At 44.7% G+C, this 24675-nt stretch overlaps 1 protein-coding gene across 1 annotated transcript in view; it reads right to left on the bottom strand.

Moving 5' to 3' along the window:
• The window catches only part of SNRK (SNF related kinase), a 37213-nt gene that overhangs the window by 3501 nt on the left and 9037 nt on the right, over positions 1 to 24675 (bottom strand). The window contains exons 2-7 of the mRNA XM_006765102.2: positions 23203 to 23264; positions 20787 to 21481; positions 6977 to 7118; positions 5009 to 5221; positions 2855 to 2989; positions 7 to 16 (exon numbers count right to left, since the gene is read on the bottom strand). Coding sequence (XP_006765165.1) covers positions 7 to 16; positions 2855 to 2989; positions 5009 to 5221; positions 6977 to 7118; positions 20787 to 21375 — 1089 coding nt within the window. The 5' untranslated portion in view covers positions 21376 to 21481; positions 23203 to 23264. The remainder of the gene's footprint in view (positions 1 to 6; positions 17 to 2854; positions 2990 to 5008; positions 5222 to 6976; positions 7119 to 20786; positions 21482 to 23202; positions 23265 to 24675) is intronic.

Raw genomic sequence — 24675 nt, 5'->3', positions numbered from 1 at the left:
GGTGGGCCACGACTGCCTGCAGAACAGATGGGAAAGGACACGTCATGTCACCATACGCAGACACTGCTGAAGGACATGAGACACAATGTACCGGGACAAAACCTGCACACTTACAAGAAAAGAAACGGCAGCCATGCAAGCTCATGCCACCCCCTGACGGTCAGCAAGGACACCTGAGGGCACGTTGTCCCAGCTGTCAGAAAAGGGTCTGCCAGGGGCGCCTCTCCTCTACAACAGTGTATGCCCCAAGAAAAGCATTTTTTAAAAGCACATGGGAGTCATCACCAAAGCAGAACCTGAACACCACACACTCTGTCCCTCTGGGTCTGAGGTCGCAGCCTGTGATGGTGTGTTGCCAAGAAGATTCACCTGAAATTTCCAGACCTCCTTTTTGTAAAAGTCTGGTATTTACAAAAATAAATGGAAATAGTTGAATGGATTTAACATGAGAATGTTGGAGAGAAGAGTCGGTGAATGCTGGCATATATCATCTCCTCACCAATTAAAAAAATGCAACCAGCAAAATAGAAATACTTGCATTTTCAATGATCAGGAAGAGTACTGGATAGCAAAGTCCACTATGACATAAACTCTGAGTTTATCCCCCATCTGGGGTCACTCAAGCAACGAGAACCCTGCTTGGTAGCTAAAGAGAAAGACTTTGGAAAATGAGGTCTCTGGCTTGTTTTGAATAAACATCTTGGAATTCTCAGCTGTCCTCCCTGCCCAGGGACCAGCAGATGCCAGACACGTTTACAACAGCCACTTCCACACGACGACATCTTCATTTCACACCAGTTATGTTATCCTAGAAATAACACCTAATTAAATCTATAGCTGGTAAAACTCCTGGCATTTATAGCCGATACCCTGCCCCCAACTCAGAGCCGGATCACGTTCCCTCGAGGGTGGAGGGCCATTTGCTATCGTCACTGCATGGTAGTTTATAGAAGCTGAGTGTTCCATGTGTTTGAGGTCAAGCAGTGTCTCTGGAAAAATCGTCTGTCCTCCACCAACACCATTGCGCCCACTCCCGGTGAGCCTCGAGGTCCTGCAGAGCAGACCGCACACACTGTGCTTTCAGGCTGAGCAGCTACCAGAACATCACCCCACGACCATGGGGGAGCCCATGGCGGGGGACTGACTCGCCAGAGCAGCAGCCAGTCCATTCGAGAAGGATGGGGAGGGGCACAGCCTGATAAAGGCTCTTCTCTCCTCCCCTCCCCACCCCCGGAAACAGGATGGGTGAAGGCTACAGCTGTAGTGGTCAGGCTGACCATAGGCATCCTCAGCCACAGAGCCAAGTCAGGCCCAGGGTTTGGACATTGAGGTCACAGTGATGTAAAGAGAAGGCAAGGAAGCAGACACAGGAGGAAGACGGGCCTGCAGGGTGTCTCCACTCCAGAATCCCCAGGAGGGTAAAGGAACACTGTGGGAGGCTCTGATACTTCTTTAAAGCTGCTATTGGCTTTGCCATTTCCAGAAGTAAAACCAATTTAACTCAGTTACTGTTTGATCACGTTTAGATTGAGCTCTGTTCTGTCTCACTGAACAGACAACAGCTCGAATCCAAAGATCCCTTCTCCGAAAGGACTGGGTGGCTCCCGACTTGGTGGCCCAGCTCCTCGGAGGCTGTGCTTTCCCACCAGAGGGCTCAGCAGGACGAGGCTGGCCCACCCTCTCCGTGTCACTCTCCTGCTCTGTCTCATGCCCGGAGTCCCCTGGCTCCCTGGGCCCAGGCCTCTTCCAAGCCGACACCTGACAGCGTGCCTAGTTTCCATTACAGAAGAATGTGTGCAGGACACGGAGTTCCTACACTCAGCTTCCAGCTCAGACTTCTCACTCTCTTCTTCTTCAGCCACCAGGACTGCTTTCTTCTCTCTCTCCTGTCACCCCAGCCCAAGCAACAACCTAGCATGGCAAGTGACTGCAGGGAATTTAACCCCAATGGTTTTCCTCCTCTTTTTAAATAAGTATATATTCACACACATATAATCATTCATTGTTGGATGTACGAGTAGAGAATTATTCAGAATTGGGAGCGTCCTTTGGTTTTTGAATCACTACAGATCCAGGGGTTACTTTATCTGGATATGAATTCTAATAAATTTCCTAATGATGGTGTCAAAGGTAACCCTTCCTACGCTCTGGTTTTAAGCGGAAAGCTGGCATGGCAGGAGAACAGGAAACTGGGGAGGAGGATGGAGAGTTCAGGAAGGAGGGAGGAAAAGAGAGACAGGGTGGTGATAGTCCTACCAAAGGCAGCAACAGGGAGCCGGGCCGGACGCACCCCACAGGCCCTAACTCATCTGGCTCTCACCGCACCCCAGGAGGCAGGCAGTGTGCTTCCTCCCACTTCACAGGCCGACTCAGCAGCTGAGTCATAGGTTAAGTGACCTCCCCAGGTCATCAGACAATAAATCAACTGGTTAATCTGACTGTCAAATCCCTGAAATCCTGAGACAACATCATGGCCCAGAAATGCCCTGTTATTTTTAAAAGTTATTTCAAATAACTGAGGGAAAACTGGCCTTGTTCCTGGAATAAAAGAATAAAGAAATGAACTTATTAATACATGTCAGACCTAGAAGAGTTTAATGAAAATAAACTACAGACACGCTGGCTTGAGACCGTCTCCAAACCTGTTCCCGGCCAGGCCAGCAGCCGCAGCCCCCGGAGCCCAGGAGCCCACGGCATCCTTGGTGACGCAGGGTCCCAGCCCCCACGCGTGTGGAGAGCCCCCATCACTGTTCACAATCTTGCCCCAGAGTTAGGAAGCATTAAGCAAGCAAACAAACAACGTTCACTATTTCAAAACGTTAACTTACTAAAATCAGTGAAGATTTTTTCTCACCTAAACTGGGCCTTGATGTTGCTGGGGCTGGCAGACCGGGTTTGGATTTCTTTCTCTTGCTTCTCCCGCAGGATCCGTTCGGCGAGCAGGAAGTACGTGGCCGTGATGTGGTTGTACCTGTTGGTCTCCAGGGCTCTGGAGAAACAGGGAGAGTGCAGAGACCTCAGTAGCAGATTTTTACAAGCAGAACTGATGCTTTTAAAGTGCAGTCCAAGCAAATGGATCCAGTGCTCAGTCTTTAAAATTAAGAAAGATCACAAATAAGAAAAAACCTAGTATTTAGATTACTTTTGAAACTCTAAAAAAACTGCATAAAAATATTCAGTTAGTAAGAAAAATCCAAAATGCTGATGGCATGTGGGCTAGATGTCAGGTTTGGGTGCATAAAAGGAAATGAGGCTTCATGAATGTACACATTATCCCAACTTTACTCTGTGTCAAAGTGATTGTTTTCGTTGCGCTGGCTTACTTGCTGCCATCAGAAGTGTGAAGTGGGTTCTGTGAATGTGTATGAAACACTACTACCAACCACAGAAATCTGTTTTTACTCTTACACTCTCCTGGCATTGATTGGAATTTTACATGTTAATGCATTATCATTGATGTAACCGAGAGCCTGGCATTAGCATCTTCTCTGTCAATGTCTTCACTCATCCATTTCAAAACTGATGCTCTGAGAACCGAGTGCAGCCACCGGGGCTGGGAGCTGCTGGGGGTGTTTGGCCCTCCGAGGCGGCCCTGCCTGCTCCCCGGCAGCTGGCCTTCCAGGCAACAGCAGGAGCAGGTGACAGGGGCCCACCAGGCCCAGAACTATGCAGCCAGGCTTTTCGGGAACTTTCTGTCGTTAGTGAAAATACACAATGAACAGTAGGAAAGAAGAAACATGGGGATCACTTTTCACCTGGGCCACAGCTTAACAGGGGTGGGCGGGCAGGCTGAGGACAGACTCCAAAGTAAGAGCCCACGAGAGCCAACACATTCGAGTCTGATGCAGGGTCACCCACAGAGGAGGGTTCACACTGCTCACGCTGTGGGCGCAGGAAGACCGAGACCGCCTGGAAGGGCGGCTCAGGCGTCCAGATCCCCGCTTCCCTCTGGCGCAAGCTCACTGGTGGACGGGCACATGGAACCTCCTGAACCATTTGATGAGACTCCTTCTGGGTTTGTAACTGAATTTACGTGAGTTAAATAGCTCTGTGACACCACGGCAGCTACTTATTTATTTATTTATTTATTTATTTAAGCTAAAAACATTAAGGCAATTCAGGAGACAAAAATAGCCTTCTATCTACTCAAAAACGAACAATCATTTTCTATGCACTACTAAAGTGTGTGTCCTTGGCAAGCCCACTCTTTCTATTGTACCAGCTGTTCCAATGGGTTAAATAACGTTTGACTTTTCCTTTGTGGAAGTGTTTCATATTCTAAAGCTAGGACCTCCTATAGAAATGAATCAATGCTAAAGCAAAGCACATCTTTATATTATCCTCGATTCTAAACTGCTCAGGTAATTTTTAAAAGTTAGGTGATTTCTAAGCCCCTGAGGTTCTGAAGTCTCTCTGTGCTGTTCAAGGACTTAGTTAATAACTTGTGGGTTCCAGGTGGTGGCAGCAGGGGCTCTTCAGGACCAGAGAGCAAGTATTTCAGATGTTAAGGGTCATGTAGTCTCTCAGATACGCTGCTGTAGCACATGCACTGTGGACAAAACATAAATGAATGGGCACGGCCGTGGTTCACTAACACTCTACTTACATAAATGCATGACTGGCCCCCACATGCCAACCCCTGACTTAGGGGACTTGAGATGCTGCCCCATTCTCCCTGCTCACTGTGAGAACCAGTGAGGGACATGGGAATGAAGAGAATACTGCTATGGGCAAGGCACATACTGGAATACAAAGCAGGCTGCACCCCAGAAGGAAGGGAGAAAGGCCACAGCGCTCAATGAGACACCCCTTGGTCACTAGTACAAAAATAAGCAAAATACAATAAAACCTAAGAGCCAGGACCAGGGCAGGGAACTCCAGGGATAAATGGCATGACCCTGTCAGCTGGGTCTCTAGCCATCACACACTGCCATAGGTCCTGCCAATACAGAGAGAGCCCGTTCCAAGCATCCGAACCCATGGCCCCTACAGGTGCATGGTAACATACTCGACAATGGCATCTCGATCCGCTATATCCCCAAGCACCATGCGCTGAATGATGCTGTTGTGCTCCTCCTCCGAGAGGTTCTTGTAGGACACCAGGGGGATGTTATACTTGGTGGCTGGCGAAGGGTCCACACCCTGAAGCCAAGGATGGTTTTCAATCTCTTCTAAAGAGGCCCTTCTCTTGGGATCTCTCTGTAGCATCCGGGTGATCAGGCTGGAAAGGGAAGTAAGTCCATTGTTCAAACAAAGGTAGTTCTTTGAAAAAGACTAATAAGATAATAAACCGCAGGCAAGATTGCACAAGACAAAAAATAAGGCAACAGGTGGCAATATTAGAATGAAAAAGGGCAACAACCCCACTAATCTATAGACTTTAAAAATGTAATCAGAGGAGATTATGAATATTTGAGACTAATAAATCTGAAAATGTAGATAAAATGAACCAGTTCCTGGCACTATCCCTCCAGGGAGCACGCCCTTGCCATTCCCTTCTCTCTCTCCTTCTCCCAAGGCTCGTATTCCCTAACCTCTAAGGGCCCCATAATATTTTTGCTATGGTCAATAAATTCTTGCTTGCTTTTCCATTAAAAAAAAAAATGAATGAGTTCCCTGAAAAACACAACTTAGCAAAACTGACACAGGAGAAAGTAGAAAACTGAGTGGTCCTATGATTATTAAAGATAATTCCTCTTGGAGGGAGACACAGAGGCTTCTAAGTTATTAGAACCTTTCCATTTCTTAAGCTGGATAACAGGTACAGAGGTGTTCATTTTATTACAGACACATTTAAACATTCTTGTGAATAACATATTTCAATATAAAAATAAGTTTTTGAGTAGAGGCTGTGGAGATACTTCTTGAATTACAAACATGTAACATGCACACAACATATATCCTGCTTCCTGGGGCAGAGAAGACTCATAGTAAAGGCATACACATCCCCATCATCAACATTCATATCAGGTGCTTCCTATGTGCTGAGGGCTGAGCTAAGAACTTTTATAGACATTAATTCATTTCGTTTTCACAATAACCCAAAAGGTGGGTTCTGTTATTCTCACATCATTAGTAAAGGGAGAAGTTAGTATTTGAATCCAGAGAGTTTGAACACCTAAGTTCTTAATGATGGCCCATATGGCCTAAGATGGGGCTCCGCCTGGAGAAAGGATTCTTCAAACTCAGATTTCCTTCTATCCCCCTCCCCCCACCCCCCAGTTACAGTTGACATTCAATACTATATTAGTTTCAGGGGTACAGCATAGTGATTAGACATTTCTATATCACTAAGTGATTCCCCCAGAAGTCTACTTCCCATCTGGCAACATACATAGTTACCAGCTGAATCTATGTTACGACAGCAAAGTCCTGTAAGTGGTGGCTAAACTCTCAGCCAAGCTCATTTCAAAGCATCACCCACAACATCAATGAAATCCTGAACTTCCAACAGTTCCTTTATTCCACTATATTTCTTACTACACATATCAGGGTGCTGTGTGGTACTTTAAATCCAAGACAATCAACTTGAGTGTATTTTTGGTTGGCTTCCCATAGTCACATGAACCAAAACAGAGCTCTTTAGTTAACTGGGAGGAGGAGTGTGGGAATAAAATTATGAGACACACTATGTAAATCCTAAAATTGTGTTGATTGTCTATTTCAGAAATGCCCTAACTCTTCTCTGGAACTTAAAATAATTCCCGGTGGTCGTCCTCGTTGCTGATGCAAACAGAGAAGAGTAATTCTCACGGTAATGTCTCATTTCAAGTAAAGTAACCCCCTCTCCTGGAGACTGAAACAGCACGTAATGAGCTTCTTGAAAACTGGCATATTTAAGCAATACAGTAATACACTCTGTAGCTAATATTAAATTTCAAATCATATTCTGGGGTTAACTCCCCAAAACACACTTATCAAGAGCAGAAATATTAAGTTCAAAAAAGAAAATAAACACACACTTTTTTGTACTTACTCTTTACACTCTTTAGACACATGGGATGGGACCGTGTATTTACAATCCATGATCATTGTCAATGTTTCACTGTCATTGGCCTCTTGAAAGGGTGGCTGCCCGCACACCAACATGAAAAGGATCACTCCCAGACTCCATATATCTACGAATCAAAGACATACTGCTAAATATTGTACTAGTCAGAAAACTAAAGACACTTCGTTAAAGGAGACTAACAATATTATTTTCTTTTGAACAGTCAAAAGCACTTACATCTCAAAGTAAAAAGACTAGGGAAGAAAGGTTAAGCCCCAGTAAGATAGAGATGACATCTGTTTTGTTCACTGTTTAATTCACTTAAGGCCCAAGCAAGTGCCAGGCACACGGTGAATGGTCAATAAATGTTGACTGAAGAGATGAATTAATTCATTTGTTAATGACAAGAACATCAACTGGAAAGTGTCTATCAAGGTCCACCAACTGATGGGCAGGCACGGCCGTTTCCCCATCACATTACACAGCAGAGGTGAAGCCCAGAGGGTAATACTCTGAGACACGGACAGGATTTTGCCTAAGGTCACAATTATCTCAGCTGTTCTTCACCTTGATCCTGGTGAGATAACCAGATCTTGCAACTCATGATAATTTTAAAGATGAGAAAATTACAGCTTGGAGAGGAGAGAAATGTTCCTGGCTGTCAATGAAGAAATATTCCTGGCTGTCAATGAGGAAATATTCCTGGGTGTCAATGAGAGGACGAAGCTAGGACTAAAGGTGTAAGTCACCAGAAGCACACTTTTTGGCCTAAAAACGGCAGGAAGGACCTACTTAATACAGCCGTTAAAGCACTGGGAAACGTAGCAGCTTCCTGTCACTGCAAATGTTCCCACAGAGGCTGGGCAACCACCTCTCCAATATCTGCATGTGGCACCCTGCAGATGCAAGGCTGGACAGTCACATCTGAGGACCCTCTCACTCTAGCACTAGACTAACACCTATAATAAAAAATAATCCCTTACTTCTTGTATGAAATAAAAAACAAAGCTATCAGATGCAAAAAGGTCTTCAGATGAAAAAAAAAATCCATTTAAGAAGGGTATCATATAAATTAATTCATTCCAAAAACTAAAGTATAGACAGATTATATCAACATTCACATAAGAGAGAAATTCAAGAAGCTTCCGGACCACAAAGGCTTGGAAGAGAACGGAGGAGCAGGCCACCGGCCCTTGTGACCACATCTGTTCACACGCGGCTGCTCTCATTACAGCGTAAATGCCCCAGATAATGTAGGTTCCACGTTATTTTCCAAGAGAATTAAACCTTGGTAATAAAATATATTTTCCTTGGTCCAAACTGAACAAAGAGGGTAATAAAGGCACAAACACAAAAGTCACACATACATACTGTGGTTTTTAATATGTACATTAAATTTTCCTAAGGATGCTCCAATGGAAATTAGCGAAGCAGGTAGAAAACTCCACGAAAATGAAAACATTTATGCAAATGAGAATGAAAGGGACCTAAGGATCTTTCAGTCCAAACCCGTGGCTCTGCAGTGTCCCTGAGCGGCCCACCTGGCACTACTTGTTGGATCCATGAGTTGTGGGTCCCCCTGCCCCAGGACAGTTCACTGGCTCAGCAACCATTCTACTCAGTAAACCCGCATTTCTTTACCTTGACCTTGGACTCCAGAGGGCCATCCCCCTTCAAAGTAACCATCCCAAGTAATGTGGCTAGTGGCACCTGCTCTTTAACCATCCAGTGAGAAGAACTGATCACCCCATTAGTATCTTACGAAGATTTTTAATGGAAATTTATATAGGTTGATGTTTAAGTTAACCTTCTTTGTAGAATTGAACCTGCTGTTTTTGGTCACCTTGCCCCAACTCTCAAGCCACCACTGTGAGCAAGGCAATTACAATTATTGTCCCTTTAATGCATATGCCTTTCATTTTACAAGATATCAACTATCACCTAAACCCACCTTTTCCCCAATGCTCATTGCATGGGGGGATTTTTCAGCAAGTTTTTGTTCATAATATACACTTGACTAACTCCTTCCCAAAGAAGGAGGATTTTAAATGGCTTACAAAAAAATGTGCATAAACATAAAAATTAGGATTAAAACAAAAATTTTCTTCTGTTGTTAATATTGATAATGTCTAATGCTACTTACTACTATACCCAAACCTAGCCGTGAATATGTATTCTATTTGAGTTACAGTATATCCGTATCATTCCAAAGACATCCTACAAACACAAGTTCTATAAAGTGAATTTGGTTCATTGTTTCTTCTACCACCTCCTACTTTCACTGTGGATCAAGTGGTTTGGTTTTTACTTTGTCTCTGTGCTAAACTGGAGATGCTATATGACAGTGCAATTACACAAAACCGATGTTTTCAAACCAAATATCGACTAATGATGCCCAAAGCCTTATTTGGTTAAACACAACTTTCTTTTCTGCTAAATATTAACCTCAGCAGCAACAGGCACGTCCAATTGTTTGGCAATGTTCTCTTCAAGACCATCTGCCCAAGCAAACGAGCACTGCTGATTAGGAAGTGACGCATGACCAGGAGTCACAAAATAAAACCAACATAAATATACACACTGTCTCCAGTGAGGGCTCAAACAATTTCTGAACATGGAAATGCTTACGTTTGGGAAACTTAGAAATGCAGTGCATGCACAGTGCAGCGCCATGGTCTGGGGCAGCGCCTCTGGGGAACACGGTGTCACCAAGAGGGCAGTTTTGGAAGGCAAACGATCCAGCCCTAGCTGGTTGGCTCAGTGGACAGAGCGTCGGCCTGCGGCCTGAAGGGTCCCGGGTTCCATTCTGGTCAAGGGCACATGCCCGGGTTTTGGGCCTGATCCCCAGTAGGAGATCTCTCATCACTGATCTCTCTCTCTCTCTCTCTCTCTCTCTCTCTCTCTCTCTCTCTCTCTCTCTTCGCCTCTGAAATCAATAAAATATTTTTTTAAAAATAAAAGAAGGCAAACGACCCTCTGACAACACGAGTATTCAGGGGACATTTATTCCATGTACGTATCTTCCAGACTTTTTATTTCTCTTTGTACTCTGTTTTGTCTTTGAATCATTTTATTTTTTCATCCTAAGGGCCAAAGGTACGGGGAAAAAGTGTCACTAAACAAATGCAAAGTGGTATGACTTTAACCAAGTCCCGGCCTTTAACATGGGAACAGTAACAGTGATCTACTTCCTCTTAGAGCTGCTGTGGGCCTGGAAAGGACTGAAATGGGCTCCATGCGAAGTCCTCAGGGCAGAGTTCGCCTCACAGGAGGTAGGGAGGACCCAGAGGTAGAGGGGGGTTGCTGCTGCCCTGCGCCCATTCAAACGGGGCAGGCCCTGGTACAGCACAGTGGACATGGAGCTACCCTTGCCCTGACAGGGCTCCAATTCACTGTGAGAAACAGACAGTAGGGAACAGGAACAGAAAGTAGGTAAGCTCAAGAAGGCACAAAGCCAGCAGAGAGAAGAAAAACTCCTGGAAATAGGCGAGAGGAACAGGGGAGGCCTAAAAACACAGGTTAAAAAAAAGGGATGGTCAGGAGCTGGGGTCCCCAGGACCAGACATCAAGAAGGGACAGATTCTCTATCACACTCCCCCACAAATGGGGAGGGAGGCAGTACTTTTCTTAATAAAAATTCATTTTAGTGGGTATTTTAAGTGATCTTTTCTCATTTAAAAAAGTTTGCTAATGAAACTACAAACTCCCAAGGTACAGATCACAGCCTCAGCCTGAGATCCTAGGAGCACTGGGATCCACGGAGTCTGTCACTGGGGGACTGGGGTGGGGAGGGGAGAGAAAGAGCACGGAACAGGGACTTCACATTATTTTCATCTTTAAAAAGGTTCAAAGAATTCTCTACTCAGAGTAAAGGTGCACAGGTTAACTAACACCAATCAAACACCTGAAAAATCAAGCTTGATGTTTATACTACTTGAAGCACATGTTTTGATTTCATACCTAGCTATAGACTCTTGGTTAATAAAAATGGAAACAAGGAAATATCAATAAATACAATTCTGTGTGTGTGTATGTGTGTGTATGCATGTGTGTGTATATATATATATATATTTTTATTTCAGAGGGGAAGGGAGAGGGAGCAAGAGATAGAAACATCAATAGTGAAAATCACTGATACTGCCTCTTGCACATTCCCCACTGGGGATCGAGCCTGCAACCTGGTCATGTGCCCCAACAGGGAATCAAACCGTGACCTCCTGGTTCCTAGGTCGACGCTCAACCACTAAGCCACACTGATCAGGCCCTTTGGTGTTGTGTTTGTTTTTTTTTAAATCTTCCAAAAATAAAACATCTTCCAACTCATGGAACTGTAGAAAGGGGTGCAAGATAGCAAAGTCTGTGTTAGTATAAAGGGTGGAGTTGCTGGTCCCCCAACTGGCTTTCAAGCTGGAACTCAGAGCACGACCATGAGCACTGAGGTCGCCTCTGCCAAATCTCAGCAGGTCCAGTTACCATCTGAATTCTGCTGTTTCTAGCGTTAGAGGTGGAGTTTCTATCACAAGGCTCGCTGCGAGCAGGCTGAGAAGATCAAAATGAAAACAAAATAAAGGAACAAGCTAATGATTAATTTGAGGACAAGCAATTGCCACGGGGGATTGGGTGGGGGGAATGTCATCACTACGGAGATTTTCTAAACATTTCTGAAGTGAATTTTCTAGACAGCAAAAATAAAAAATGGGGATTAGAGAGTAATAAAAACGGAAGGCCAGAAGTACGTTCTAGGTGGAAACCTCTATTTCTGTCTCTTTTATCAGTGTAGCCATGAGTCATGGCAGAAGCAGTGGGAATAGAATGTTCTCAAACCATGACAGGGAAGCAGGGACCGGCACCTTTCACCACTTACAACCGGCAGGATTTATGCAACCACTTCTCAGTTCCAACTGTGCTCACCAGCAACGGACACATGGCCCGACGCTAACATAAAAGGCCATGCTTTCTTAGAACAGCAAGGATGGCTGCAGATGTCTGAGGATGAAACCTAGGAACCCCAGTTCTGGAATAATATTCACAAACCTAAGGCCTATGGCAGGGGTCCTCACACTACGGCCCGTGGGCTACATGCAAATACAAATATTGTATTTGTTCCCGTTTTGATTTTTTTTACTTCAAAATAAGATATGTGCAGTGTGCATAGGAATTTGTTCATAGTTTTTTTTTAAACTATAGTCCGGCCCTGCAACGGTCTGGGGGACAGTGAACTGGCCCCCTGTTTAAAAAGTTTGAGGACCCCTGGCCTCTGGTCTGCTGATGTGAATTCCTGACAACACAGTCAAAACTACTCATTTGCATTCACCATCACCTAGAGCTTTAGTTCCTAAGTATCCTTTCTGGACAAGATCAGTGGCTGGTTCGAAGGGACATGACTAGAGACCATTCTGAAAGTAGATCATCTGAATGAACAGAGTAGGAATACAAGCAGAAGAGGAATGAAGAATTTGGAAAAGTCCATGTTTTAGGATGTCTCCGTTATTCCTGGTTTTATCAACATTCTAGTGAGAAGTAGTTTTATTACTTAACAAGGGGATTATTTCTTCTCTTAAAAAATAAAAATAAGGATGCGTCCCATCGTCCCATATTGACTTCAAAAGATGTCTTTCCCACATCAAACATCAATGCTGCCCAAACTAGCTTATCATCTCACCCAACCTGTTTGTCTCCATTTGTGCTCTAGCCTGGTCAGTGCAACTCCACCCAATCAAACTCCTGGAGACATCCCGGACTCTCCATTCTGTGGGTTCTCTGACTTCCCCGTCAGGGAGGTCCTGCCAGGGCCTGTGCTTAGAACCCTCAGAGGCCCCGAGTGACCTGGCGAGCTGGGCCACCTGGCGACTCAGCATCACTACCAGGAACTGTAGTTACAGGTGTTCTGTTCCCCTCCATCACTCAGAGCACCTCAGATGCCCAGTGTGTCCCCTGCAGGAGGTAGTCCTGCCCAACAGGGCACAGCCCCTAAAAGGCAGCTGAAGTGGAGGCGGACGGTTCCTGTCCTTCAAAGAGCAGCTGAGAGAGAAAGGAGAGTAAGGAGTGTGGAGTGTGTGCACATGGGGTGGGGGTGATCAGTGAAGACACTGCATTTCATTTTAGCTGTTCAAGACCTTGTGCAAACTTGTTTGACAAGTAAAAGAAAACAGGAAAAAGTTCAAGGAGTCAAAAGGTTATCAATCACGCACTGGGGGACTGCACAGGTTCACAAACCCAAACCAGAGAAGCGGAGACAACTGCCACTCAGCCCTTTCACAAGGAACTTCATGGCTCTGACCTTGGCCCCACTCGGGAAGTGACCTTGACGGATGAAGAGGGAAAGATAAACCAGGCTGAGACAGATCGCGGTCTGATTTCTTTCAGCAGAGACGTGGGTTCAAATTCTACTTGGGCCATTTCATTAGCTATGTATCCCCGGCCTGGTTTTTATGCATCTTACCTCTCTCCTCTGGAAAGTGCCACACCACCACTCCTCTGGTAATGTCAGAGGGGGGTCTGGGCAAACAGTGGGACACGGATCGCTGCACAGCCTGTGAAGACTGATAAAAACAGTGACCTCTAAGTGCAGGAGACGGCCGGAGAAGCAAAAAGGAGTTTATACTTTTCATTCAAAATACCCCTGTATTATTTGAATTATCTTATAAGAGCATTCATTTACTACTTGTAAAAAATTTTAAAAATTGACTGCGTTTGAGAGAATATTATGATGTGTACACACTTTAACTGAATAAGCACAAAGCTCCTTACAGGAACATAAAAGGCAGGAAGGCCTGGACACGGCCCTCCTCACGAGATGGTGTGCTCAGCCTGTGCTCTGGGGCCACCGCCTCGCGAGGCTCCCTGCACGGATGCAGAGACCACTCTCCACAGCATGAGTGGCTACAGCAGGCATTCTTTTGTCATTTTTAGCACAAATAACTTCCTTCAAGGATTTAAAAACTCAAACATTACACTCACTGATGTTTCATAAGAAACCCTGAATAGTTATAAAATGTGATGAAAGGAAAAGGGGGATGGTGGAGCCACAGAATCCCAGTGTCTAGGCAGGGGTCTCGTCTCGGAAAGCCAGGGCCACGGGCCTTCTCCCTCAAGTTCTAGATCCCGCTTCAGCACAAACCTGAGGGTTCTCGACGGAAAAGGGACACAAAGCCAGAGCTCCAGGACCCACTTGGGTACATTCCCAGACAGTCGGTCTGGACGCTCTGGCTGTCTTGGAATTCCCACCTAGCCAGAACAACCCCTCAAGCTATTTCTAAATACCGGGGTGAAGCAACAGTGACAACGTTGTACCTTTCCAAAATCTGGCCTTTTAAAAAAACACCTGGTGAGGCCCAGCGGTGTGGCTCAGTGGTTGAGTATCGACCTGATGAACCAGGAGGTCACGGTTCGATTCCCAGTCGGGACATATGCCTGGGCTGCAGGCTTGATCCCCAGTAGGGGGCATGCAGGAGACAGGCAATTGTTTACTCTGATCGTTGATGTTTCTCTCTCTCTCCCCCTCTCTGAAATCAATAAAAACATATTAAAGAAAAAAAAAAACAATAACCACCTGGTGAGAAAGGGCTTCATGTGGTCCATAGCATACCTGTGAGACCACGCCTGAGTCTCTCTAAAGAGGGAATCACAGCTTTCGTCAGACTCAGTGAGTCTAGAACTCCCTAAATGCACACACAGAAGGCAAGGAAAGGCATTAGGATGTGAGCAGAGACCAAGAGGAGCATGGAGGGGACCACCCTTAGACTCTAAAGAAGTTTAGAAGAACGTACATCTTCACTTCTTTGTGTTGGTTTGTTTTCTAAATATGGGACACTTCACCAATTTACGTGTCACCCTTGTGCAGGGGCCATGCTAATCTCTATATCATTCCAATTTTTCGTATATGTGCTGCCGAAGCGAGCACCATTTTCATTTCTTTAGTTCATCCCTGTAATATTGATTCAGTTAAACAAACATTGAGAGCTTGTCCTGTTTACCAGGTGATGAGGACGGGGCACAGATAAGATATAAACACACAGTTCCCTCTCTCAAGGACCCTACTATTGAGCAAGAGGGACAGGGAGCCATCTGGAGTGTGCAAGACTTGGCATCCCCCCATCCAATTCCAAAGGGAAGAGGCAATCGGGGCATGTGCCCTCTGCATTTCATCACCCTCTTTTTTTAGCCACCCGCAACCCCTCTATCCTTTTTATCCAACCGGTGTGCCCACCCTGTGCCTGGGGCGTCCCATGCACCAGGGCTCCGCGTTTCTGTAAAGAGTCTCGCTCCACGCTCTTGTTTTCCTTCTTAGCAGACACCACCATACACCCTGATGTCCTCCTGAGGCTCCAAGTTTAAATCACTCTTAAATTTAAATTAAAACTGTAACCTAGCCCTGGCCGGTTTGGCTCAGTGGATAGAGCATTGGCCTGCGGACTCAGGGGTCCCAGGTTCAATTCCGGTCAAGGGCATGTACTTTGGTTGCGGGCACATACCCAGTAGGGAGTGTGCAGGAGGCAGCCGATCGATGTTTCTCTCTCATTGTTTCTAACTCTCTATCCCTCTCCCTTCCTCTCTGTAAAAAATCAATAAAATATATTTAAAAAAAAACCCCTGTAAACTATTAAATTAGGCACTGTTTTGGACTGTACATCACATCACTATAAGGCTAAGAAATCAAGATAAATTAGGTAAGACAAAGTGAGTGACATAGAAAATGGGTTCCACAGAACGGTGGCAATCAGAGAGGTAAACACAGTGATGGACACGCCTGGGAGTCCCAGCTGTGATGAGCACTGGCGCATCTCTGCTGCTGAGCGGGCTCAGCTCTGTGGCACCTGTTCCACTTCTGCTCTCCACCTCACCTTCTCCACCGAAGTCATCCTTAACCTGTGAGGAGCTGACAGGAGCCCCCGCCCTTGAAAGAACTAAACCCAAGAAGCGACTCTTCATGATAATGTTATTGTTTCTCAAGAAGCCACTTCCTGACATGAGCAGACAGGGTTTCCCTAGGAACTGTCACTACCTGGTCCCATCAGGGCCTCCCGGAGCGAGCACAGAGTGAGGAAGCACAGACCCCCACGTGAGTACACACGTGTTCTGCAGCAATTCTTAAAACCATGACAATAACTCCACCTGGCCACTTGGAGTTGAGTCTGCGCAGCGATGTGTATTCTTTTTGTTGTGGTTAATCCTCACCCAAGGATATTTTCCCATTGATTTTTAGAGAGAGTGGAAGGGAGGGAGGAGGGGAAGATAGAGGTCATCAATGTGGGAAAGACACATCAACTGGTTGTCTCCCACGCGATCCCCAACCAGGACCAGGGATCAAGCCTGCAACCGAAGTCTGTGCACATGATGGGAATCGAACCCTCGACCCTTCAGTCCACAGGCCAACGGTCCACCCACTGAGCCAAACCGGCTAGGGTGCGATGTGTTTTCTAACAGGATTCCAAATGTATTGCGTTAAAGTTTGTTCTAACTACTGATTTTCTGTTCTATAAACTAGACTTTCTTCAACAGGTTTATGTTTCTTCTCCCCTACCCCCCACACCCTCAGAAACAAACAAAAAAAAAAACACTTTAAAAAATACCCAAGCCGATTCGATGTTTTCACCTGGCTAAGGGTTCCTTCTCCTTTGCTACATTCTGAGGTGAAAGCATGTGGCTTCAGTTTCTACGTGGATTCCTGTATTAAAACAGTGGCTATTTGGGCGATTTGAAAAGCTCTTCTGAAGTTCCAAGAAACTAACCAGTTATCAAATAAATACCAAGACTTTTGTTTTATTTTATCTAACATTTAACACACTCAGAAAAGTGCCTACGTTAGAAGCTAACCTACTCCCTAAATACAAACAACCTGACATTCGGAAAGTGAAATACAACTACAACCGTGGGGCAGAGAAACACAGGAGCAAAGGTCTCGGGCTGCCCTGCCTCCCAGTTTCCCACGGCAGCCAACGTTTCAGAAATTCTCCCGAGGACAGATTCCCAAGGAGGAGAAGACGCCTCAGAAGGAAGGAAGAAGGCCGCAATCCCTGCACAGGCTCTGGGACTGCAGCCACAGCACCAAGGAAACGTGTCATTCTGCGATCCCTCCAAGGGGAGGTGCTGAGCAGCACCGCTGACCACTGAGGCTGTGTTTGCCTCTGCCATTAGCTCGTACTTCACAGGCACTACCATTCATCTAACCCCATAACAACCCTAAGACGGGCACTACTGTTACCCCAATCTCACCAGGGGAAGCGAGAGACCAGAGGAATGAGTCAGGTGAGGCAGGAGAGAGGCAGTGGTGGGGCCCTCCGCCTGCAGAGCAGATGGTGAGGCCGCCAGGAAGTGGTATGGGGGCCAAGAGTGCCCTCGGCCAGGGGAGGGGAGGTGGAGGACCTGAGGCAGGCTTGAGTGTGGATTGTGGCTCACAGCAAGGAGACGGAGTGGCTGGAGCTGAGCAGGCAGCTGGGAGACAGTGGGAGGGATTAGGGAAGAGCTGGGAAGCCAGCTCTGAGGGCCACGCTGGGCACCGAGCAGGGGGTGGGGGTGGGGGGCGCCTCTCGTTTTGGTTGCGAATGAAATGGGAGGTCTTGAAAGTGTTCTGAACAGAGGGGTGACGTGAACAGACTGAATGAAAGGGCAGATGAAAAGGAACTGATGAGCACAGCTTTCTTTCGGCATGAAAAACAACTACACATTCTTGTGCACTTTCTGAAGCTAGATGTTATATTTCCGTCCCTAACACTTATTCTTTAAAGAACAGTAGAATTAGAATATTGGATTGTTTTTCCACTAGTAACTAAAAATACGGGAATCTAGGGTTCAAGTCAACGGTAGGTGGGCTGGATGCACGCTGGAAGCCAGGGAAGCTCCTGGGTGTGGCCACACCAGATGATCGGAATCAGAATCTTCAGGGGTGGGGCCCAGGCAAGGTGGGTGTTTTGTTTTCATCTCCCCTAGTGAAATGGATGGGTGGCGAGCTGAGATCTTACCACACCACTAGTACAGTGGAGTAAATTATCCTTTTCAAAGGGGCATCCACCTCTATTTCATTTGACCTGGGCTTGTATGTAACAGGGAGAGCAATAAGCAGCAGAACTAAACATGTAGTAGGAAAAACATCAAAACTCATAAATCGCCCTGACTGGTTTGGCTCAGTGAATAGAACGTCGGCCTGCGGACTGAAAGGTTCCAGGTTCGATTCTGGTCAAGGGCATGTACCTCGGTTGCGGGCACATCCCCAATGGGGGCTGTGCAGGAGGCAGCTGATCGATGTTTCTCTCTCATTGATGTTTCGAACTCTCTCTCCCTCTCCCTTCCTCTCTGTAAAAAATCAATAAAATATATTAAAAAACAAACCTCATAAACCATTTCTACCACCTTTTCCAGGCCAATCACTGAAGAATCAATGATTGAGTTAGCCTGAAATAACCATCCTTATGGTACCTGTAGATTACTCCACCCATAACATTTCATGCTCAAGAATCTTTATTACTCACACTAAATTCAACAGCAGCTTAATTATAAAACCCAGGGCACAGCAGCTTGCCTACCTGCTTCCCAAATACAATCATACAACATTCACATTACAAGCCCGCACATTGTGAATGCAGAACTAACACTGAATAAATGAAGCGCTTTTATTTACAGAGTTCGTGCCAGATCAATGAACTCTGATTTCAGAAATGAATGTCACTTCTCACAGGCATGTGCAACTTCAGAAAGCTTAGGAGAGGATTTTTGTTTATGCTCGTGGCTTTATATGACTCACGACGATGTTATACTTTGTAAAAGGCATCTTTCAGAGTAAGTGATGCTGCACTTGGTGGCTGGGTTTGGAGCGTGTGTGGCACATTTGTATGCACATGCTTTTCATAACCGATGCTAGCATAGCGACTTTCATTCCCAGTTCTTGACAACTGAATGCCACGTGTGTGGCTGTGCGGGACCCAGGTGGCCATGCAGCTTCTGCTGGGCAAGGACAATGCAAGCTTTACGTTTACTTTAAAATGAAACAAACAAGGGACTATGTTAAATTTAACAGACCAACTTCCTTCCCTGTGTGGAGGAGAGGCACAAATCTTCCCTCAAAACATGATCCCAATCTTCACGCTCGGAACTGAAATTGTGCCACCGCCTAAGGTCTCCCAACCGGAACCCATCAGGCCCATGTGTCCAGGGCAGCAGTGGAAGAGTAACTAATAGAAACTTTAACCAGGTCGGGAAACACTGGGCCACTGCTAGGACATCTGCCTCTAGTGGGCGGCTACTGAGGTGGGAAATGAAAGAACCTCAATTTCCAATCCTTCAGGCCTACGTCAAAGTTCTAATCCAAAGGTATCGTGGCTCAGGTTGTTATCTGTATGGGAAGGAGTAATCCTTTACAAAATTCTCAGGTAAAATATTTAAATATCTGAACAGATTCTACATGTAATGCTGCAATCAGGTCTTCTGGGGCCACCCATTTTCTAGATCCTCTAGAACAGCAGTCGCCAACCTTTTGGACCTCACGGACCACCGGCTGGTTGGTGACTGCTGCTCTAGAAGACTCTTAAGGAGGGTGTGTGGGGTATTTTATCCGAGGACTAGAGCAGAGTGAGGAATAACTACCTCAGTGCATTAAACGTGGCTTCTAGTCTAACACCACTCTCGGCTTGAATATGTCTACGTTTCCCAAAACTCACTTATTATACAAACCATAAGCTGCTTAGAAATCAATAGTCCAGAATGCCTCAGCTTACGTCTTACTACTCTACTTCTTCGGATGGACCAGACAGTCATTTTTCAATGCACACAGGATTCTGAGATGTCCTTCACGAGGAGTAAGTTAGGTCCAGAGAAGGAATAATTGAAGATGCTTCAGCACACAATTTTAAGATGTGTCCATCAAAACGTAAGGTATCACTGAGCCAGAGAAAGTGAAGAACCAACCGCAGCTCTAAAACAAATACAAGTGCATGCTTTGAACATGCGGAAGGCTAACTGCTCTCACCTCAGCAGATAAGGATCATTTGGGGCTAATCACCTGATTTTGAAATTGCTTTTATTCTTAAAATTACAGTGTTAAGACTGCCATTTGGTAGCATGCATGTGGACACTGAAAAAGTGCAGTGTGTTTCTAGCATAGCGACTTTCATTCCCAGACCATAATTACTAAAAATGAAGTAAAAACAACCCCTACACGCCTCAGGAACATCTGCAGTGGGCTACCTGCCTTCCAGAAACCATTTCTTAGCCCTTTCTTGTCCAGAGCGCATAGTCTAACTTGAAAAACAGTGTCTTGTTGTACATGATACTACGATGCCTGTAGCTGATCTCTGTTTTATAGATGAAGAAATGAAGCCAAGAGATCAAGTACAATGTCCAGGTCACAGCTAATAAATGGTTCCAATGCCCAAATTCTTCACATTGCACTGTAATATTTGTAGTACCTTTACAGTAGGGTCTCGGTGACTGTTAAAGGGATTCCCAGAAAGGAAATGACTAGAAGAACCTAAGAAGATTGGAAAAGCACCCAGACCTTTAAAAAAATTATAATAACCAGATAAGAGATTACCTTAAATGATAACTTACTTGTTTTCCTTTGTTCTGACAAAAATACCTTATAAACATTTGCCACTTAAAAGGTAAACTATTGGCCAACTTTAGGGCTATATATGGCATTCATAAAACGCAATCTGTTCATTAAGATGCATTTAATAGAAATTCTCTTGGGAATTATTTTTAGATTTAAAAAACAACAACAAACAAACACAAAACAACTGACCTGACCCACTGCACTCTAGCCACTAGAATTCAAGTGAGCAGGTATTGGCAGGTGACCTACCTACTGCAGGTGCATCATACTCATCCCCAAGCAGAATTTCTGGAGCAGAATATGCGAGAGACCCACAGCTGGTAGTGAGCTTCTTTCCTGGCTGAAATTTGTTGCTGAAACCAAAGTCTGTCAGCTTCACAAGACCTTGTTTTTCAAAGAAGACCACATTCTCAGGTTTCAAGTCCCTGTGAACCACGTGGAGTTTATGGCAATAAGATATAGCATGAACTATCTGAGCAAAGTACTTCTTGGCCAAGTCTTCATTAAGTCCCTCCTCGTGTTTCATTATGTAATCGAACATATCTCCTCCATCCCCAAGTTCCAGAATGAGATACAGTTTGGTTTGGGTGTCAATCACTTCATAGAGACGTACGATGTTGGGATGCTGCACCAGTTTCATGCACCTCACTTCTTGGAAAAGGTGACCAGTGGCTAGTGTGTCCAACTTTGTCTTGTCAATAACTTTTACTGCCACCTTTTCACCTGTAAAGACATGCCTGGCAAGCTTAACCACTGCAAAGTGACCTCGGCCCAAGGTTTTATCCAGATCATACAATCCAGCAATCTTCCCATCGTATCCTCGCTTGAATCCTGCCATGCTGGTCCAACAGAATAAAAACTATTCAAACTGTTTGAAACGTGTCTTCTCATAGAAGAATATCTGGTGAAAATAAGGAATTCATTTTCAATGTTGCCATGGGCATCTACAAAATAAGAGAAGAAACAAAATTAAGTTTCTATAACATTTCCTTTTATAATTTCATTAAAGAAAAATTTTAAGAGAAGTCTGAAATAAGTAAATGGAAACTGAATTTTCATTTCAAAGCCCACACCCTTTATAAACATTTGACTACTCTAAACAATGTTACATTTAAGACACTATCTTAAGAGTTAAAATGTCAACTCTAAGAGGCATAAAGTCAATCTCTCATGCAAATGAAAATGATATGAATCACTACCTTCCCCTCAATACATATTTAAGTAAACAAAATAAGTCAAAACATGCGAAATGTTTTTCGTCATCCTCATTTAATCCTTACAATTGCTCTCAGAGATAAGGACTCGTGGCCCCGTTTTGAGGACAGAGTAGTAAGTAACTTGGCCTAAGCTACAGGCCAGTGGGCACAAGAGGTGAGGCGTCTGACACTAAAACCTGTGCTCTGAACCATTATGCTACACTGTTTCTGCACATTAATTTCAGAAACTAAATTATTAATTGTTCCTAAGATTGTTTAAATAAGAAACCAGAGCAGAATCACCCAATAGTTGGGGGATAGAGAGGGTTCGCGGCGTGAGGCGCCCAATGTGGACCTTCTGCTGAAGAAGTAAGGGCGGGGAAGTTTAGGAGTTGAGGAAAGAAGATTAAAGAGCGCGAGTAGGTAACGCCAAAAAAAAAAAAAAAAAACACACACACACACAAAAAAAACAAAAACGAAACCAGTAGTATGTATTAAGTTTTGTGGGGGGAAGCAAATTTTTTCTATACTGTGTGTTATCCTTGGTATCTGAGCTAATAATTTTAATAAGATTAACAGGAAAATCTAAATGGTAAGATCTTACTTTATTTGGACAGTAGTTCCCCCCCAAAAAGTTTAATTTAAGCATATTTAATTTTCAAAAATAGAACTCTAAGCTAACTCCAGGGGACAGAAAAGTATCTTTAAATCTTTAACTTCAATTAATTATAAGGGCAGTAATTATTCTTAAAATTCTACTCAAGTCAATGTTACTATTGCAAATACAACTTCAGTTTTCAAAACAAACTTCTTCAGGATGCCCCCAAGTTATATAATACATATTTTTTTCATCTATCACTTTAGTTTAGATGTACTTCCTGGAAAGTGGCTATATAAATCACATTTTATAAATAAATCTGTTTAAATTAAATTTTTTAATTTAATTAATTGAAAATTTTTATTACAGAGTAGTAAACAGAGAGATAAGGAAAAAAGTCTTTTCTGGGGTACCCAGAAGTAATCACAATTAACACTCTATGAGATTTCTCAGAACTGTGCCAGCAAAGGGCACTATGAAATAATTTTTAATCTACTAGCAAGTTCATGGGAACGAATCTTGTAAAGAAAGACTACCTGTAGTGAAATGATTCCTCACTCTCACTATCAAAGAATTTACTTCCTTTATACACATACCCCCTTTTCAGTGTCTATAAAACGACAATTGTATTCCTAAAAACAGGACATCATAATTCACTGAAGGTTGGGAGGAAAAATATCCTTGTTAGTGAGCATCTCTTAAAGTATTAGGCCACTGTCTAATCTCACTATCAAGTGTATTGTGAGTTAGTGTAGGAAACAACTAAATCTTTTTTGATCTCTGAGGATCTCACACTGTGAACACCAATGCCAACTGTGAAGACGTGGGTTACATAAAGCAAAGGTGACTTTTTACTGGCTCCGAAACATACCCTGCAAACTGCATATTGAATAATCCTCCTTATTTCTGTGTTTTGTTAGTTGCTTTTTTCTCCTAAAAGAAAACACAGAAAAATATTTTAGTTTAGTTCCATTTGTTTTAAATTTGCTTAAAGTCAAATTATATCCCCTACGGCTGGGTCCAAACATAAAATGGCATATTTGTCTTTAGTGACCCGTCCCCCATTATCTTTCTCCCCTCTGTGAACTGCACCCGGTTCCAGGAATCTTTGTAGTCAACAGGAATCTCACAGTGAACAAATACCTAGAGATCGTTCAGGGTAGACAGCTCAGAGAGATGATTCCACTGGAAGGAGGAAGAAATGATAATACTGAACAACACTAAACTGGCCATTTTCTAAACGCCTCCTGACAGCAGGCACCAAATCCGTACGTTACAGACTCCTCGCCGAGAGCCTGCCAGGGAGGCACAGTGAGGCTCAAGGTGCCCACTACGCAGCAGTCCAGGGCTCCAACCCACTCAGCTGGCTCCCAAGCCCAACCTGCCTGCAGAAGCTGCTCCAGGCTCAGGAAACACTCACTCCAGTAGCTCAGGAGGCAACCTTCCCTCCCCGCACCCGCCCCCCATCCTCCAGCAGGCCAGCAGAAATCCACGGCAATGCCGCCACCATGGAACACACCAAACACCTTTGCACTAGAGGCTTCCTACTTGATATTAGAGAAGAAACTATCACTATGGACACAGAGAATGTGAGCAGCTCACTGACATCGACATTCATGGCACAGTGAGGGAGGACTGACTAGAGGAAGCCTTGCAGGCCTTTCCAGGACACTAAATATCACACAAATAACTGAGAGGCCTAGACAGTCATAATACTAGGCCAAAGGCAATTTATGCAATACACTACGGGTGAGTGTCCATAACCATTAATTCAAGCTCACATGAGCTTGGGGCAAAGTAGGCAGGAAAGGTGAAAGAAGAAGGAAAGGTGGGTGTGAAAACAAGAGTGTTGCTGGGAATGAGGGCATGGAGAGAGGAGACAGTTCTATAGCACAAAACGGGGCCACCAAAGTCAAGGGCACAGGCCTGCATCTAATGCCAGGTGATCCCTGGGATGCACCGGGTCCTTCAGCTCCAAGTGGGATACAGTAGCTCCTCCCATCACCTGTGCCTGCTTCTCTCTTTCACCTACAGTCTCTATGGCAAGGTAGTGTGGGTGGCACTGGCTCTGAAGGCCAACAGCTGGACTGGAATCCCAGCTCACCAATCACTAGCCACGGAACCTCAGCAAACCCTGATCTCTATGAGTGATGAGTTTCCTCATTAGAAACTACAGTGTGAAAACAGAACCTCATGGGTTGTGGTGAGGATTAACTGAATTAATGTGGGTAAAGTGTTTAGTATAAAGGCTAGCGTAGAGAAAGCATGCATGCATGAAGCACTAGCTACCTCCACCACCACTGCTGTTCTGATGACTGCATTCCCCCTCGCCCAATTAGACACT

Source organism: Myotis davidii, unplaced genomic scaffold, assembly GCF_000327345.1.
Source record: "Myotis davidii unplaced genomic scaffold, ASM32734v1 scaffold81, whole genome shotgun sequence".
NCBI classification, from domain to species: domain Eukaryota; kingdom Metazoa; phylum Chordata; class Mammalia; order Chiroptera; family Vespertilionidae; genus Myotis; species Myotis davidii.
This window is presented reverse-complemented; position numbering and strand designations above follow the sequence as displayed.